At 43.7% G+C, this 20,000-nt stretch overlaps 1 protein-coding gene across 1 annotated transcript in view; it reads left to right on the top strand.

Moving 5' to 3' along the window:
* Positions 1-20,000, top strand: part of SLC41A1 (solute carrier family 41 member 1) — a 54,880-nt gene that overhangs the window by 19,151 nt on the left and 15,729 nt on the right. The window contains exons 3-5 of the mRNA XM_044286280.1: positions 1,649-1,756; positions 17,608-17,679; positions 19,646-19,790. Coding sequence (XP_044142215.1) covers positions 1,649-1,756; positions 17,608-17,679; positions 19,646-19,790 — 325 coding nt within the window. The remainder of the gene's footprint in view (positions 1-1,648; positions 1,757-17,607; positions 17,680-19,645; positions 19,791-20,000) is intronic.

The raw sequence follows: 20,000 nt of genomic DNA, 5'->3' as shown, positions 1-20,000 counted from the left end.
TCCGTGGGGTTCCGATCCGTGATTGCGGACCTATTTTAGTGAATGATCCGGAATGCACATGGGCCGGTGCCCTCGTATTGAGGACCCGCCGTATGTGCAAGAGGCCTAAGGAAATGTCATCAGAAAATGACCTATTTTACTGAAGTTATGTTAAGCTTTTTTAAAGAACTTTTAGGCTGAGTTCACACGGGCGAGATTTCCGCGCGGGTGCAATGCAGTAGGTGAACGCATTGCACCCGCACTGAATCCTGACCCATTCATTTCAATGGGTCTGTGCACATGAGCGTTTTTTTTCATGCATCACTTCTGCAATGCTTTAAAATCGCAGCATGTTCTATATTCTGCGTCTTTCACGCAGCCCTGGCCCCATAGAAGTGAATGGGGCTGCGTTAATAACGCATTGCATCTGCAAGCAAGTGCGGATGCAATGCGTTTTTCACTGATGGTTGCTAGGAGATGTTGTTTGTAAACCTTCAGTTTTTTATCACGCGCGTGAAAAAAGCGTCAAAACGCATTGCACCCGCGCGGAAAAAACTGAACTAAACGCAATTGCAGCCAAAACTGACTGAACTTGCTTGCAAAATGGTGCGAGTTTAACTGAACGCACCCTGAACGCATCCGGACCAAATCTGTCACGCTCGTGTGAACTCAGCCTTATCCTGACATGGTTTGTAAGGCTGAAAAAGACATTCGTCCATCCAGTTCAGCCTGTTATGCTGCAAGTTGATTCAGAGGAAGGCAAAAAACCCTGACGTAGAAGCAAGTTGTCCTCATTTTAGGGGAAAAAAATTATTCCAGGGTTCAATCAGGCTGTCATAGTAACTCCCTGTATCAACGACCCTTCTGAATTCTAGTGACTACGGTATAACCTATAATCTTATTACACTCCAGAAATACACCGAGGCCCCTCTGCCTCCTTAAGTGCCCTCTAGTGCCTCAAGTGATGTAAGAAAGCTTAAAGGGGTTGTCCACTCCGCATCCCCATCGATCAACTGTTTTAAGAGAGCGCTCATACGAGCGCTGCCTTCTCTGTTCTGTTTACACATGCTCACCACTGCAATTGCTGCAACAAGCAGGTAATTACAAGCACTGTGTCCCCATTCACGTCTGTGTGACGGCTCCATCTGTTCAAGTGAGTACTACAGAGCTGTCACCATACTTGTAGATATACCTGTCCACCGCTGCAATTTCTGCGGCAAGCAGTTAAATGGAGCAGAGAAGGCAGCGCTTGTACGAGCGCTGACATCTCTTCAAACAGCTGATCGTCAGGAGTGCCGGGTGTCGACCCCCGCCAATCTGATATTGACTTTCTTTTAAAGCAGTTTGTCAGACTAGACAATCTTGTGTGGGGGTGGGATGCCACAAAAAAGACCTGTTACTTTACCCAGTAAATTCCACCCTGCCAGCTGGCATCAACCCTGCTACCACTGCAGCTAACTATTGGCTTCAGCGGTGCATTGTAAAGGCCAGTGATCCACTGCAGCTGTTGCCAAAGTGATATGATGGTCTAGATTTTGTCTGACCTCGGACAACCCCTGTAAGAATGAACTGGACCATGGTCCTAAGGTGAATGAAGTGTAATGTAAACTACCTGCTTTCCATTAGTTCAGGATTTCTTATTAATAATCTGCTTTCCTTGTATTTTCAGCACTGGGACGTCTTTACGAATGTTACAGAAGTCTTCATCTTGGTGCCTGCTCTGTTAGGCCTTAAAGGGAATCTGGAAATGACTCTGGCATCTCGTCTCTCAACTGCGGTGAGTATTCTGAAGCTTCCTGAAAGCACGGAGTAAAAATAGCCCATGAGGTTTCATCTGGCAGGATCTTAAAGCTATAATGGACATTTCTGCAGATGTCTGACTGTATAATGCCACACTGCAATGTGTGTGGTGGAGTATTCCTGCTTTCCTTCCGTCAGTGTTTTTGTCTGTGATTTTGAGTCAAAGTCCAGTGTGGGTCAAAAAAATTGAAAAGTTGCAAATCTTTACATTATACCTTCTTAGTTAGGTAGTTAGTAGTTAGGCTCAACTTGCCTGGTGCCTGGACCTATGGACTTGTGCAGCATTAGTCATGATTCAGAGGTCCGCATAGGACATGGGTCAGAAACGCTGAATTGCTTCCGTATGGGGGCGAGCGATGGCATAAGCTATCGTTCCTCCCCATACTGAGGAGGAGATTGCTGCCTGTAAAAGCAGCGGTCTTCTCCGCTACCGAGCAGGCAAGAAAGTCTTCCTTCCGGCTAAAGCCTATAGATTCTGTAGGTGTAATAGGACCCTTAGGATTGTGTGTAGATCTTATCAAAATGGCATCTAGCTACAAAAACTGTCTAAGGCACCCCTTCAAAAATGAAGGATATTAACCAGGTACATTCTGTACATTTTATCACATCAACCACAACACATTCCAATTCCTTGGATCTTACCAGGGGACTGAAGGATTTGTGTTAAGGAGGGATAATTGGACATCTCCAGCTGTTCAGTAATGATGACTCCTAGTAAATGTTGACATTGACTGAAGAAATGTCCACATAGCACGGTGATGTTTATCACTTGGCGTAGGAATTGGCGTGGCATAAAAGTACAGAGCGTGACTGGGTCACCCTGTCCGTTAAAGTGCAGTGTAACCTGGAGGCTTTTAGAAGTTCAAATAATTACAGCTCAGCATGGTAAATCTGTAATTTCCTAATCCTGGGACATCTGCCATTACCTTTTTGAAGTAGCTTCATTACACCAAACAATTTACATATGGTTGGGCTTTTGGCAAGTATATTGGACTACTGTGCCTTATTTACCCAAAGTTTCCTCTAAGTATTGGCCAATAGACCGTAGGACCTACGGTATGTTTACATCTTTGACCACTGGAGCCACTTTTATTGCTTTGTCCTATGTTGCATTTCCATTTTCTGCAAGGTTATGTCCAACCTGCAACCAGTGATCTGTAAACCTGTTCTTGCAGGGGTTTTGCCCCTGCAGAATTTAGAATCTTGCCCTGTAATAAAGACCATGAATACCATAGACTAAAATCTTGGCTCCTTAAGTGGTAAGAATACATTTGCCAGGACCACTAAAAGTCAGCCCTAAAATTGTCCAGCCCTGCCTTATTCTATTTTGTAACATAGTTTATAAAGCTGAAAAAGACATCTGTCCATCCAGTTTAACCTGTTCTTCTGGGTTAACTTGCAGGATAAGGCAAAAAAAAACTGAGGTAGAAGCTTCACTTTAGGGGGAAAATGTCTTACCGGCTCCAATCGGGCAATCAGAATAACTCCCTGGATCAACAACCCATCTCTAGTAGCTATAGCCTGTAATATTACACTTCAGAAATACATGCAGGCCCCTCTTGAACTATTTTAGTGAACTCTCCAGCACCACCTCAGGCAGAGAGTTCCATAGTCTCACTGCTCTTACTGTAAAGAATCCTCTTCTATGTTTGTGCACAAACCTTCATTCCTCCATACAGAGGATGTCCCCTTTGTCACAGTCCTGGGGATAAAAAATAGATAATGGGAGAGATCTCTGTACTGGCCCCTAATATATTTATACATAGTTTTAAATCTCACCTCAGTTTTTTTTTGTGTTTTTTTTTCTAGAGTGAATAACCATAATTTTGATAATCTTTCAGGGTACTGTAGTCCACACATTCCAGTTATTCCTCTGAACCCTCTCCAGCTCTGCTATGTCTGCCTTGTTCTCAGGAGCCCAGAACTGTACACAGTACTCCATGTGTGGTCTGACTAGTGATTTGTAAAGTGGCAGGACTATGTTCTCATCACGGGCATCTATGCCCCTATTGATGCAACCCATTATCTTATTGGCCTTGGCAGCAGCTGCCTGACACTGGTTTCTACAGCTTAGTTTGCAGTTCACCAAAATTCCTTTCCCATGTCGGTGTTACCCAGTGTTTTGCGATTTTAGTAAGTACTCGTGACTTGCATTATTCCTTCCCATGTGCATAACCTTACATTTGTCAGTGTTAAACCTCATCTGCCACTTATCTGCCCAAGCCTCCAATCTATCCAGATCCATCTGCAGCCGTATACTGTCCTCTTCCATGTCAATCGCTTTACACAGTTTAGTGTCATCTACAAAAATTTTTATTTTACTGTGCAAGCTTTCTACCAGAGCATTAATATATTGAAGAGAATAGGGCCCATTACTGACTCCTGTGGAACCCCACTTGTGACTGACCCAATCTGAGGAGTGTGTACCATTTAGGTTATCACTGAGCCAGTTACTTGCCCACATACATTTTCCCCCAGTCCAAGCATTCTCATTTTATATACTAAATATAAATATTTAATAGCTTTGCTTTCTCCTCATCACTCTGCAACTCCCCTCTCATTACTCTGTAAAGGGCCGACACATTTAGATTTATACTTTTTACCATTTGTATAATTGAACATTTTAGGGTTAGTTTTACTCTTTGGCAATTGGTCTCTAGTTTGGCTGTTTTTATTTGTCTTTTGCGTATTCAAATTTAGTTTTAAAAGTTTTTCAATGCTTCCTCACTCCCCTCCTGTTTTTAGTGATTTTTTTTTTTTTTTTTTAAATGCTTCCTTTTTTTTACATTTTATTGCTTTTTTTTTTTTTTTTTTATATTCTTTTCAGCCACATTGGCTTTTTATTCCCATAAGGTATGTAACTCTCACAATTAGATTTTAGGATGCTTTTAAAAATATCCAATTTTGTGACTATTTTTGAGGACTTTGTCCCAGTTAGGCCTATGGCCTTTCTTAGTTGCTAAATTTAGCTTTTTTGAAGTTTTGGTATTTTTGTTCCTCCCTGAAGAAACACTCTTTTGAATGACAATTGGAAGGTTATTACTTTATGGTCACTATTTCCCAGGTGCCCACCAACCTGAAAATCTGTTGTTCTGTCAGGTCTGTTGGTTAATGCGAAGTCTAGTATGGCTGTCCCTCTAGTCTGGTCCTGAAACAGTTGGGAAAGGTAATTTGTCTTTGGTTATTGCCAAGAACCTGTTGCCTTTTAGGAGACAGGTTCTTTGCAGCCCCAGTTACAGGAGAAATCAACAGTGGGAAAAAAAAAATGTGACGTTAAATTTCCCCCAGAGGTCTTGTATGACCTTATGGGGGACGAAAAGTGTTCAAAAAAGGTTTCACATGTAAAATAAAATGTATAAAAATTCCCCAAGTAAGGAATTAAAAAAAAAAAAGTAAAATATTGCAGCGTCCGTGACTGTCTGCTCCATAAATATCACATGATCGACCCATGATGAACTGTCAAAGCCATTTATGTCACCTTACAACACAAAAAGTGCAACACCAAGTGATCAAAAAGCCTTATGTCCCACAAAGTGTTACCAATAAAAGTCACCGGAAAAAATGAGCCTCTATGTAAGAAAATCTTAAAAAAATAAACTATAGCTCTCAGAACATGGACACATTAAAACATTTTTTTTTGGGTTCAAAAATGCTATTGTGTAAAACTTTAAATAAGAAAAAGTATACATATTAGGTATCGCCACATCCGTAACGATCTGCTCTATAAAAATTTCATAGTCATATTTTAGTGATCTGGATTAATTAATACTTAGCTTTTATTATAGCATTATAAAATAAATGAGATTTGTCCCTCAAATTAGAAAAGGTAGGTAATCAAAAATTGCTCAGTGTCCCACACTCGGGCGGGACTTTTACTGAAGGCAGTAGTAAAGTGTCCACAATGATGCAAATGATGTTGGACAAAAAGGTAACAGGTGTACTTGTACACTAGTACCCTAAAGCCTGAAGGTGACTAACACAGTGTATATTAGTATCCAAGCCACAGGATAGTTGGGATGATGGCATATAAATGCGCCAGCATCTCATGCATCAATAGCGGACGTACGATACAACGACAGGTAATTCACAACACACAACATATGCACAGCGACAAACAAAACACAAAAATGACATGAGTGCAAGGAAATCCGTGTAACACAGTATACACAGATGCACCCACAGCATAAGGTGCACGGCGGCACCGCTTGAAAAAACCAGGTGTCCTACCGTACAGAATTTAGATACTCGGGACACCTCTTTGCTTCGGTCTTGCCAGACAGGGTGGTCCGTTGCGGCAGTTGAAGGATACTGTAAAGGGGATCAAATGAAGATATTCCTTAATGTCCCTAATTGGCCCTCGCAGCCCTACAATAAACCTCTAGATCTAGCCACGGGGTGTCCCACTAGTTGGGCCCCCGTCCGGAACCTAACCCTGGAATTGTGGTCCCTATATGGCCCTAAAAGGATCCCTACATGCACGTTTCTGAGGTAGAGGAAAGAACCCCTCCTCTCATCAGGGGAATGTAATTTCTATGGGCCAAAAGATATAGCTTTATTTGCCAAAGATGATCAAGGGCAAATACAGAAAAAAAGAAGGAAAGAGAGCCACCAAGAATGGTAGCTCTCAAATAGAGTGAAGCGCACAGGTAGGTGCACAACAGACAGCGGGAATATGGGAAAGGGGACAGATGAAAAAAGCCCCCTCCCTTTTTGCAATAGGGTGAAGCGCACAGGTAGGTGCACAACAAATGGCAGTAAAGATGGAAAGGAGGACAGATGGAAGCGCCCCCTCTCTTCTTATGGTGCACAGGTTGGTGCCGCAGGCATGAATGTTACCTGGTCTTGGTGCAAACGCGTCCTCTCTTTTGAAGCATCGCGCTGAGATGTCGGCACGTCGCGCGTCATGATGACGTCAGCCGTCGCCTGGTATGGCGGCTGCCAATGATGACGTTTGCCCTTACTTTGCGCGTCATACCCGCACGCCATGTAGACGCCGGGCATGCGCAATGGCACACGCGCATTACGCGATGTAATATCCCATAGTATCGTGGCATGAATGGATACATCCAGGCCACGCGTGCGCAAAATAGTTGCCAGGGTCCAGTGTGCAGCTTCTATGGGGCAGTATTCGTGTCTGTGCTATGTCAATAAGACCATTGCACTGGCAACTTGGCTCCAATGATTACGCTACAACCTAGGAAGTGCTGTTATTTTACTATATATCATTGCTCAAATGCTGCCATAAACGACATGCATGAAAAAAGATAGAATATACAGAGAGCGCCGGACAGAAATATGTATATTGTACAGGCGCACTCTGTGAACCTACAGATACAAAAATACGGACAAAGCAGGCTTATTGATATATAAGCGCCGTATGAGGGTGCATCTGTGGGCAACGGAACATATGTCCAACAGACGCACTCAAATGACCCTGATATGGGTATATATCATAAATTATTTAGTGGTATTTTTTGCGGTCTTGGTGCTCTCATTTTCCGCCAGTGGCCAACAAAAAATAAGGGGGCTGTCTGGGTGAAAATAAGGGTATGTCCGGGTTCAGCTCTGAACCCGGACAACCCCTTTAATTCTTGAGGAACGCATAAAGGGTTAACAAACTTTGTAAAACCGTTTTTAAGTAACTTGTGGGTTGTAGTTTCTACAATGGGGGTCATTTATGGGGTATCTACTATGTAGGCCCCACAGTGACTTCAGACCTGAACTGGTCCTTTAGAAAGTGGGTTTTGGCAATTTTCCTAATTTTAAGAATTGCTTCTAAACTTCTAAGCCTTCTGACGTCTTAAAAAAAATATATAATGACATTTTCAAAACTATGCCAACATAAAGCAGACATATGGGGAATGTTTAGTAATAAATATTTTGAGGTGTCACTTTCTGTTTTAAAAGCCGAGAAATGGAAATTTAGAAAATTGTAAATTTGGGGATTTTTTTTTCATAAAGGTGAAATATACTGACTAAAATTTATGACTATCGTGAAATACAATGTGTCACGAGAAAACAATCTCTGAATGGCTTGGATAACTAAAAGCGTTCCAAAGTTACCACATAAAGTGAGATATCAGATTTGCTAAATTAGGCCTGGTCAGGAATGGGGAAAATGGCCCAGATGGGAAGTGGTTAAACCAGGCATGTCCAAACTGCGGCCCTCCAGCTGTTGCAAAACTACAACTCCCAGCATGCCTGGATAGCTTACAGCTATTAGGACATGCTGGGAGTTGTAGTTTTGCAACAGCTGGAGGGCTGCAGTTTGGACATACCTGGGTTAAACACTCCTCCAACCTTCTAGCCATCTTCTCCCCTAACACAGCTGCCCCTTCTCCATTGAGGTGCAACCCAACCCCCTCCTTCCTACACCCGTTCTTGAGCCACTTGTTAACCTCCCTAATCTCCTGCTGCCTTTGTGTGGCTTGTGGTACAGGCAGTATTTCAGAAAACACTACCTTTTCAGGTTCTTACCCTTAGCTAGTTGTGACCTAAATCCCTAAAATAATTTTTAAGGACGCTCTACTTACCTACCTTTGTCATTGGTTCCGATATGGACCTTGACTGCTGGATCTTCTCCAGCCCCTGGTTACAAGCAAAAAATGTATTATGAATGCTAGAACTAACGTACTTTTCAGAAGCTGGAATTGAAGTTAATGTTTCCAAGCATTATTGGGGCTCATGTACACGGCTGTTGCCGAAAAACATGGATCTAGCCACGTGTGTTCTGCATTTTGCGGCACGGAACACCCTGCCCTCTTTTATATATAATTTTTTTTTTTTTTGGGGGGGGCTGCAGGGCAGACACTTTGTGCTAAAGTTAATGGGTCTGCATCTGACCCGCAAAAATAGGTTTGTGTGCATAAGCCCTTAGTTAATGGCCTGCCTTATTGATCATGTGACTATGAATGTCAAAGGACTACAATTATTAGGTTAGTTTCACAATAGCAATTAAAATTGTATGGCAGACTGTTCTGGCAGGGTAACTGGATACTACCTTTCCTCGCTGGAGCCCATTGACTATAATGTAACACGTTGGGGACCCGTCCTTTTTCTGACATTAGTGCCGGGATTCAGCCCAGCAAACTGCTGCTTGCATAGGTATTTGTCTGGCCGAATCTCTGCGTGGATTCCAGAAACGGGCTGATCCCTGTCCCTTAGTCATTTGTGCCTGGGACAATTTTATCGCTAGTGTGAAACTAGCCTTGTAAGGGGAGAATATTACCAATATTTGTGCAAATATCAATTAATATTCATAAATGGGAAGAGTCCATCTCTTGATGATTCCGCCTATTTATACCTTTATAATAACGCACTATTCCATTGCTTTACACTACCCGCTAAACTAGCTGCATGCGCCTTACTGAACTAATAACCACACGTTACACAGTACAAATATACAAGATATTTAATACCTACAGTACACTACACACGCAATACAGTACTGACTACACTATACAATCCCAAATTCCACCTACAAACTCTAAATAACAAAACGCACACTAACGGCCCACCCAACCTGGCTATGAACGAAGGCTAAACGGTGGCACTGCAGGGGTTAATGCAGGCCAGACACAGGGATACAGGGGTAAAAGGGGTAACACAAGAGTATGGGATGTTCCTACAGGGTCCAGGGGTTAAAGTGGGAATATGGGATCAGGATAGGTGGGATAGGGTATAGGGGTTAATCAGTAAGGCAATCGTTGGTGGGATAGGTATGGGAAAATGGGATTGTTGGTGGGATAGTGGTACTCGGCCCTCCAGGATTATGCTCGTTGTCCAGGGGTGGGTCCTCGGTGGGGGACGACTTGGCTCTTTCTGACCAGTGCAGGGGCCGCCGAATATTTGTCCGGCGGCCCGCACCACCCACACTGGTGCGCGCCACCATCAGGGACACGTGGGCCGGCGCAGTGAGATGACGTCACTGCGCCAGCCTGCGCGTCCCTGCACGAGCGCGTCTGGGCTGCGCCACTTACTGACAGGCGGTAGAGGCCTTGGATCTCCCACCTGTAACACTTTGCATTCCGGGCAGTGCGATGGTAATCGTGCTGCCGGAATGCACATAATAGGAGGAGGGGAAGTTTGTCCCCTCTTCCTATTATGCATAATTATCTCCAGCGGTGCTGGAGATAATTAATACAAAGGACTCCGATTCTATTGAATCTGAGTTCTTTAAAGCAGGCAGGATGACCGGACTCTTGTCCAGTCATTCTGATGCAATTAGCCATATGGCATCAGTGTGAATGCTTGGGGCACATTCACACGGATACCTCTGGTTTCAGGTGAATCGGGGGACATCAATGGGGCCTATGGATATGGGGGGTATACTATAAGGGGACTCTAATACTAACTATAAAGGAGCACATATGTAGAAAAGGAACATATAAGGGGGCACATATTCCCCACAGGGTCCACAATGAGCCCCTGTGGAATACTAAGAGCAGATGTTGGGCACATCTGCGCACCTCATCCTATAATGTGCCCATTATGTGTGTGTGTGTGTAATATAGAATATAATATAATTAATTTGCATGCATATATCTCAACCCTTCCTCAACAAGCCTCAATGGTAGCGTTTACAGTAAAAGCTAATATGTCCCCTTTTTCTGCTTCTACATTGCCATAAAAAAATGTATCAAATATTAACAGCCTATATGTGAATATTAGGATTTTTTTTTTTTTTTTAAATAAGGGAAATGTTTTCTGGATATCACACTGCATTTTGTTTCCTGTCCTATCTCATCAGATTTTTTTTATTTTTTTAACATCGCAAATGGCCTCACTTGAAGGGGTACTCCGGGAATTAACCACTTCTAGGTGAAACCCCCTTCATGACCAGAGCACTTTTTACACTTCGGCACTACACTCCTTTCACCGTTTATCGCTCGGTCATGCAACTTACCACCCAAATGAATTTTACCTCCCTTTCTTCTCACTAATGGAGCTTTCATTTGGTGGTATTTTATTGCTGCTGACATTTTAACTTTTTTTGTTATTAATCAAAATGTAACGATTTTTTTGCAAAAAAATGACATTTTTCACTTTCAGCTGTAAAATTTTGCAAAAAAAACGACATCCATATATAAATTTTTCGCCAAATTTATTGTTCTACATGTCTTTGATAAAAAAAAAATGTTTGGGCAAAAAAAAAATGGTTTGGGTAAAAGTTATAGCATTTACAAACTATGGTACAAAAATGTGAATTTCCGCTTTTTGAAACAGCTCTGACTTTCTGAGCACCTGTCATGATTCCTGAGGTTCTACAATGCCCAAACAGTAGAAAACCCCCACAAATGACCCCATTTCTGAAAGTAGACACCCTAAGGTATTCGCTGATGGGCATAGTGAGTTCATAGAACTTTTTATTTTTTGTCACAAGTTAGCGGAAAATGATGATGATTTTTTATTTATTTTTTTTCTTACAAAGTCTCATATTCCACTAACTTGCGACAAAAAATAAAAAATTCTAGGAACTCACCATGCCCCTCACAGAATACCTTGGGGTGTCTTCTTTCCAAAATGGGGTCACTTGTGGGGTAGTTATACTGCCCTGGCAATTTAGGGGCCCAAATGTGTGAGAAGAACTTTGCAATCAAAATGTGTAAAAAATGACCGGTGAAATCTGAAAGGTGCACTTTGGAATATGTGCCCCTTTGCCCACCTTGGCAGCAAAAAAGTGTGACACATCTGGTATCACCGTACTCAGGAGAAGTTGGGGAATGTGTTTTGGGGTGTCATTTTACATATACCCATGCTGGGTGAGAAAAATATCTTGGTCAAATGCCAACTTTGTATAAAAAAAATGGGGAAAGTTGTCTTTTGCCAAGATATTTCTCTCATCCAGCATGGGTATATGTAAAATGACACCCCAAAACACATTCCCCAACTTCTCCTGAGTACGGCGATACCAGATGTGTCACACTTTTTTGCTGCCAAGGTGGGCAAAGGGGCACATATTCCAAAGTGCACCTTTCAGATTTTGCAGGCCATTTTTTACACATTTTGATTGCAAGGTACTTCTCACACATTTGGGCCCCTAAATTGCCAGGGCAGTAGAACTACGCCACAAGTGACCCCATTTTGGAAAGAAGACACCCCAAGGTATTCCGTGAGGGGCATGGCGAGTTCCTAGAATTTTTTATTTTTTGTCACAAGTTAGCGGAAAATGATTATTTATTTATTTTCTCTTTTTTCCTTGCAAAGTCTCATATTCCACCAACTTGCGACAAAAAATAAAAAATTCGAGGAACTCGCCATTCCCCTCACGGAATACCTTGGGGTGTCTTCTTTCCAAAATGGGGTCACTTGTGGCGTAGTTATACTGCCCTGGCAATTTAGGGGCCCAAATGTGTGAGAAGTACCTTGCAATCAAAATCTGTAAAAAATGACCGGTGAAATCCGAAAGGTGCACTTTGGAATATGTGCCCCTTTGCCCACCTTGGCATCAAAAAAGTCACATCTGGTATCGCCGTACTCAGGAGAAGTTGGGGAATGTGTTTTGGGGTGTCATTTTACATATACCCATGCTGGGTGAGAGAAATATCTTGGCAAAAGACAACTTTTCCCATTTTTTTCATACAAAGTTGGCATTTGACCAAGATATTTTTCTCACCCAGCATGGGTATATGTAAAATGACACCCCAAAACACATTGCCCAACTTCTCCTGAGTATGGCGATACCAGATGTGTCACACTTTTTTGCTGCCAAGGTGGGCAAAGGGGCACATATTCCAAAGTGCACCTTTCGGATTTTGCAGGGCATTTTTTACACATTTTGATTGCAAAGTTCTTCTCACACATTTGGGCCCCTAAATTGCCAGGGCAGTATAACTACGCCACAAGTGACCCCATTTTGGAAAGAAGACACCCCAAGGTATTCCGTGAGGGGTATGGCGAGTTCCTAGAATTTTTTATTTTTTGTCGCAAGTTAGTGGAATATGAGACTTTAAGGAAAAAAGAAAAAAAAAGAAAAATCATCATTTTCCGCTAACTTGTGACAAAAAATAAAAAATTCTAGGAACTCGCCGTGCCCCTCACGGAATACCTTGGGGTGTCTTCTTTCCAAAATGGGGTCACTTGTGGCGTAGTTATACTGCCCTGGCAATTTAGGGGCCCAAATGTGTAAGAAGTACCTTGCAATCAAAATGTGTAAAAAAATGGCCTGCGAAATCCGAAAGGTGCCCCTTTGCCCACCTTGGCTGCAAAAAAGTGTCACACATGTGGTATCGCCGTACTCAGGAGAAGTTGGGCAATGTGTTTTGGGGGGTCATTTTACATATACCCATGCTGGGTGAGAGAAATATCTTGGCAAAAGACAACTTTTCCCATTTTTTTTTATACAAAGTTGGCATTTCACCAAGATATTTTTCTCACCCAGAATGGGTATATGTAAAATGACACCCGAAAACACATTCCCCAACTTCTCCTGAGTACGGTGATACCACATGTGTGACACTTTTTTGCAGCCTAGATGCGCAAAGGGGCCCAAATTCCTTTTAGGAGGGCATTTTTAGACATTTGGATCCCAGACTTCTTCTCACACTTTCGGGCCCCTAAAAAGCCAGGGCAGTATAAATACCCCACATGTGACCCCACTTTGGAAAGAAGACACCCCAAGGTATTCAATGAGGGGCATGGCGAGTTCCTAGAATTTTTTTTTTTTTTTTTTTTTGCATAAGTTAGCGGATATTGATTTTTTTTTTTTTTTGTTTTTTTCTCACAAAGTCTCACTTTCTGCTAACTTAGGACAAAAATTTCAATCTTTCATGGACTCAATATGCCCCTCACGGAATACCTTGGGGTGTCTTCTTTCCGAAATGGGGTCACATGTGGGGTATTTATACTGCCCTGGCTTTTTAGGGGCCCTAAAGCGTGAGAAGAAGTCTGGAATATAAATGTCTAAAAATGTTTATGCATTTGGATTCCGTGAGGGGTATGGTGCGTCCATGTGAGATTTTATTTTTTGACACAAGTTAGTGGAATATGAGACTTTGTAAGAAAAAACAAAAACAAACAAAAAATTTCCGCTAACTTGTGCCAAAAAAAATGTCTGAATGGAGCCTTACCAGGGGGGGGTGATCAATGACAGGGGGGTGATCAATGACAGGGGGGTGATCACCCATATAGACTCCCTGATCACCCCCCTGTCACTGATCACCCCCCTGTCACTGATCACCCCCCCTGTAAGGCTCCATTCAGACATCCGCATGATTTTTTACAGATCCATGGATACATGGATCGGATCCACAAAACACATGCGGACGTCTGAATGGAGCCTTACAGGGGGGTTATCAATGACAGGGGGTGATCAGGGTGATCACCCCCCTGTCAATGATCACCCCCTCTGTAAGGCTCCATTTAGACATCCGCATGTGTTTTGCGGATCCGATCCATGTATCCATGGATCCGTAAAAATCATGCGGACGTCTGAATGGAGCCTTACAGGGGGGTGATCAATGACAGGGGGGTGATCAATGACAGGGGGGTGATCAATGACAGGGGGGTGATCAATGACAGGGGGGTGATCAATGACAGGGGGGTGATCAATGACAGGGGGGTGATCAATGACAGGGGGGTGATCAATGACAGGGGGGTGATCAATGACAGGGGGGTGATCAATGACAGGGGGGTGATCAGGGAGTGTATATGGGTGATCACCCGCCTGTCATTGATCACCCCCCTGTAAGGTTCCATTCAGACGTCCGTATGCTTTTTGCGGATCCGAACCATGTATCCGTGGATCCGTAAAAATCATACGGACGTCTGAACGGAGCCTGACGGGGGGGGTGATCAATGACGGGGGGGGTGATCAATGACGGGGGGGGTGATCAATGACGGGGGGGGTGATCAATGACGGGGGGGGTGATCAATGACGGGGGGGGTGATCAATGACGGGGGGGGTGATCAATGACGGGGCGGTGATCAATGACGGGGCGGTGATCAGGGAGTTTATATGGGGTGATCATGGGTGATCAGGGGTTTATAAGGGGTTAATAAGTGACGGGGGGGGGGGGGTGTAGTGTAGTGTGGTGTTTGTTGCTACTGTACTGACCTACCTGAGTCCTCTGGTGGTCGATCCTAACAAAAGGGACCACCAGAGGACCAGGTAGGAGGTATATTAGACGCTGTTATGAAAACAGCGTCTAATATACCTGTTAGGGGTTAAAAAATTCGGATCTCCAGCCTGCCAGCGAGCGATCGCCGCTGGCAGGCTGGAGATTAGGGATCGACCGATATTGATTTTTTAGGGCCGATACCGATAATTTGTGAACTTTCAGGCCGATAGCCGATAATTTTATACCGATATTCTGGGAATTTTCATTTTTGAAAAAAAAATTAAAATTCCCACAAATCTGCTGAAAATTAATGTTTATTGTTAATGTGTATTTTTATTTCTTTTGTAAATCTTTCTTTTTCATTTATATTTAATATTTTGGTGTTTTTATTTTTATTAATTACTTTCTTTTTTTTTTTTTAACTAACTTTTAGCCCCCTTAGGGACTAGAACCCTTGTCCTATTCACCCTGATAGAGCTCTATCAGGGTGAATAGGAGCTCACACTGTCCCTGCTGCTGTGTGCTTTGTGCACACAGTAGCATGGAGCTTATCATGGCAGCCAGGGCTTCAATAGCGTCCTGGCTGCCATGGTAACCGATCGGAGCCCCAGCATTACACTGCTGGGGCTCCGATCGGAGGAGCAGGGGAGAGGGAATCCTGTGGGGGGCGCACTGCGACTGGGGTGGGGTGGGGCGCACCACTGTTTAATACTGGGGGGGAGGGGGGGCGCACTGCGCCACCAATGCTTAATACTCTGGGGGCTTGGGGGGGAGGCGCACTGCGCCACCAATGTCTGATACTGGGGGGCTTGGGGGGGGCGCACTGCGCCATGAATGACTGATTTGGGGGGGCGCACTGCGCCACCAATGAAGCTTAATCTCTAATTTATTCATATACAGGAGGCGGGAGCTGGCTGCAGGATCACATAGCCGGCTCCCGACCTCTATGAGCAGTAGCTGCGATCCGCGGCACCTGAGGAGTTAACTACCGCAGATCGCAGCTACAGCTCATAGAGGTCGGGAGCCAGCTATGTGATTCTGCAGCTCCCGCCTCCTGTATATGAATTAATGTGAGATTAAGCTTCATTGGTGGCGCAGTGGCCATAGCTCCTCCCCCCCTCTTGTCCCCTGTCCTCCCATTGGCTGGAGCGGCAGCAGCAGCACAGGGGGAGGAGACACTGCTCCTTCTCCCCTGTGCTGCTGCTGAGGGAACACGGAGAGCGCTGTCAGCAGCGCGATCTGTGTTCCCAGGACGTTATCGGAATATCGGCAAAATAAATGCCGATACCGATAACGTTCAAAATCCTGAATATCGGCCGATAATATCGGTAAATCCGATAATCGGTCGATCCCTACTGGAGATCCACTCGCTTACCTTCCGTTCCTGTGAGCGCGCGCGTTCACAGGAAATCTCGGCTCTCGCGGGAGGACGCGTATATGCGTCCACCCAGAAGAGCAGGACCGCCGGCAGGACGCAATCCTGCGTACGGCGGTCCTGAGGTGGTTAAAGTATAACTGTCATCACTTTTTTTTTTTTGAGTATTGGATTGTGGTGATTATCTCCTTGGCCCTATTTCAGCTTTTCACTGTGTATTCAATTACCCCTTAATGCCACCGTTTTGTTCCCTGTACTGCCTGCTTTTATCTGTGCTTATAATCAGGTTGCTAGGCATGGTCCGTCTATGTGTTGAAGGACATAGGACGCAGAAGCATGCAGCCTGCAAGGTCAGATTACAGACAGCCAGGGACTGTAAGTAAATGATTAAAGCCAGGTCCTCCTCAGCAGCTGATAACAGTGCCTGGGCTGTGTGCACTTCTCCCTGTCTCTGCGCTTGGCAGACGCTCCCTCACTCAGCAGAACTGGAGAATGCAGAGCCAAATCAGCGCAGAGCAGGGAAGGGAGATCTGCCATCTGCTCAGTGTATAAATGAAAGCAACATGTGGTAAGAGGACCCCTTTGTGCTGCAGGAGATTAACCCTTTAGGGGGGGAGGGCTCTGGTTACTGACACTTTTGGGGGGCTATTGTTACTGGCTAGTGAGGGCAGGCTAGATTAGCCTCAGTGGGAGGGCAGTGGCGGCCATCTTAACTGAATAGTGAGATTGCAGTTTTATGCAGACTGGTTGCTAAGGGCTGAATCTTTTTAAATATGGGGTAAGTCAGTCTAATAGTAACTGATTCTGGAATATCATGTTATTAGTAACTACATATATGAAAATTGAAATTAGGGTCTAAGTGTGACAGTTATCCTTTAAGAAAATACAATTACTGAAATCACAAATATTACTTCATTTTAAACTCTTTCCTAAATGGCTTTAATTATTTATAATGTCTTGTTTTCTCTAAGGATCAAGCATCGGGTAAAAAAAATGGCAGCTCTGCTGCTAGCACAGAGTCCATGGGAGGGGATACATCAGATGTTCAGTGCAGTTAGCTAAAGATCTCTCTCAGCCCTCCTGACCCGACTGGCTGTAATAAGTTACCATCCTGCATACAGCTGATAAGCTATCAGCCGTGTGTGGTAATGGAGCGAAGTGAGAGGAGGACGGACACGGCAGATTGTTGTGGGGCTGTGGTAATGTGGCAGACTGCCGCTACTCCTTAGCCACATCCTCCGCTGTTTTCTGTAAATATTGTTTTAAAAAAATTACCAAATTCTCTGATAGAAATGTTCCTTTTCAAGAACCTGCTTACCATATATGTTCTGAACCCAAACTGTTTGCTTCCATTAAATGTTGTAGTCTTAATGTTGTGGGTTTTTTGTTTTTTAGGCCAACATTGGACAAATGGAAACTGCCAAAGAAAAGTGGGCAATGATTGTTGGTAATATGGCACTGATACAGGTAGGCTGTGGTATGCTATTTTGATCTGTTTAAGTATAATGGCCATACTCTTTGTAAGGTTGAAAATGTCAAAGCAACATCAAGCATAATGAAAAAACTGAACAGGAGATAATCCTGCTGTCAGTCTTCTGCCTTTTCCAGGTGTGTTCGTGAGAAGACCCTCCTGATCCCTTACGTTCTATTTTATGCTTATCCAAAGAGGGTGGGTCCTAGCCAAGGGGGCGGATATTTGTTTTTTAATCCAATGCCATTTCAGACACGTGATCTAAGGAAATCGCTGTCATTCATTTTTTTTTTTAAACAAAGGTTTAAAAGGTCCTGCAATCAAACCTATTAGACTGGATAATATATACCTACCGCATGTTTACAAACCTGGAAATGCATTTGTTTAATACTAGATGCAGACTGCCTTCTTTGTACTTAAGAGCACTAGTGTGGTGCCTGCAAAATGTCCTAGAGAAGTTTCTGCAAGGCACAAAGAACCCAAACCTCAATAATTATTCAGTGGAGAAGAATGGGGGGAAGGGGGGGGGTCAGCAGCTGTTGAAAATTATCACCCAGCTGTACGAAGTAAATGGTATGGTATCAAACATGCCCAATCCTCCTCACCCCCTCTCCCTTCAAACATCTGCTGTCAGGAGACCCAGTACACGCTGGATATTTGGACTGGTCTTCAGCTATAATGTTTGGGCAGCTGAGGGAGGGGCTGACAGAATACCCCTGTAATGAACATTAAAGAAGACCTTTCACCACTCCTGCCTGTTTTTAATAGCTTCATGCATTCCTCATGTAAAAGTAATTCTGGAGCATCTACTCTTATGGCTCTATGATGTGCCATTCCTTTATTTCTATTAGAAGTTATGAATTAATGACTAGCAGTCTGCAGTAATGGTCCACGGTGGTGTCCCTGCACAGACTCGCTCTATCCAATCAGTGCTGGCGTTGTCAGACTGTGCAGGTACACCCCCCCCCCCCCCCCCCAACTGGTTACCTCCCCCTCTGGACCCTTACTGCAGACTGCTAGTAATTCATTCATAACTTCTAGTAGAAATAATAAAGCAATGGCACATCATAGAGCCATAAGAATAGATGATCCAGAATTATTACATGGGGAATGTATGAAGCTATTAAAACAGGCAGGAGTGGTGACAGGATTTAATCCAGTAAGAGAAAATATGTTAAAAACCTGAAGGGTTAAGAGAAGTCCAGCCATTAAAAAACACTGAGAATGCTTTTTATATGAAACGTTCATTGTTTTCAGAAACGTTTTGATCAGTGCGGGGTCTGAGTGTGGAGACCCTTACAATCTCTAGAACAAGGGGGAAGAAGCAAGACTGGACTGTAGACTTTCTTTTGAGTCCTTCTCACTTTCCTGTCCTGCAGCGTGGAGAGAAAATTTACTAAATGAGCGCTTTTCTCTCCTCGAGGGATCCGTGGGGATCCCAGCTTTCAGACTCCCACTGATCAAAACTTTTGATATGTCCCTATAACATCTCAAAAGTTTTCTGAAGCGCATTGACCCTTTAATAAAATAAGTACCGCACAGATCCCCTGATGTTTCTTCGGTCACTTCCCGAGTCCTCTTGGCAGTCTCTACTTCCTGCTACCTCTCCACTTGGACGAGTTACTGCCATAACTGGTCACCAGTGCATCGTCACAAGTCTGTCAGGAGGGGTTAGGAAATACAGATACTGGCAAGGATCCTGGAACGCATTGGAATGGGAGCAGCGGGGGATCAGTAAGGTGAATATTACTTACCGTATTTTAGCATTTTCAACACAATTTAATGGCTGGGCAACACCTTTAAAATCAGGATTACACCAAACCTGTCTAAAGGTTCTTCTGCCTTGGTTGCAGCTGTTACAACGCGAAATAAATGTTGGGCATAACGAGTTTGCTTGGTGGTTTTATTTGAATTGAGACATTTCATGCTGGCTAACTGTATCTTATGTTTTCCTCGTCTTAGGTACAAGCAACGGTTGTAGGTTTCCTGGCTTCTATTGCAGCAGTTATTTTTGGCTGGATCCCAGATGGCCATTTCCTTATAGAACATGCTGTGCTGTTATGTGCGAGCAGTGTCTCCACTGCCTTCATTGCTTCTCTGGTCCTGGGTGAGCACACTCTTATGATCAGGGCACTCTTATGATCAAGGGGGGTGGGGGGGGGGGGGGAGAAAATCCACAGGGTGCTTCTAGAGCTCTGGACAGAAAAAAGGGTTCTATATATTTAACAAAGACTAATTGAAAAATTATTTTTAGCTCAAAATGAGTACAATAAAAAAAATGTACATAGCTTTTAAAGATGATCGCTAACAAGTGTTC

This window comes from Bufo gargarizans, chromosome 3, assembly GCF_014858855.1.
Source record: "Bufo gargarizans isolate SCDJY-AF-19 chromosome 3, ASM1485885v1, whole genome shotgun sequence".
In the NCBI taxonomy this organism is placed as follows: Eukaryota; Metazoa; Chordata; class Amphibia; order Anura; family Bufonidae; genus Bufo; species Bufo gargarizans.
Note: the sequence above shows the minus strand (reverse complement) of the source record. Positions and strands in the feature narration are given on the sequence as shown.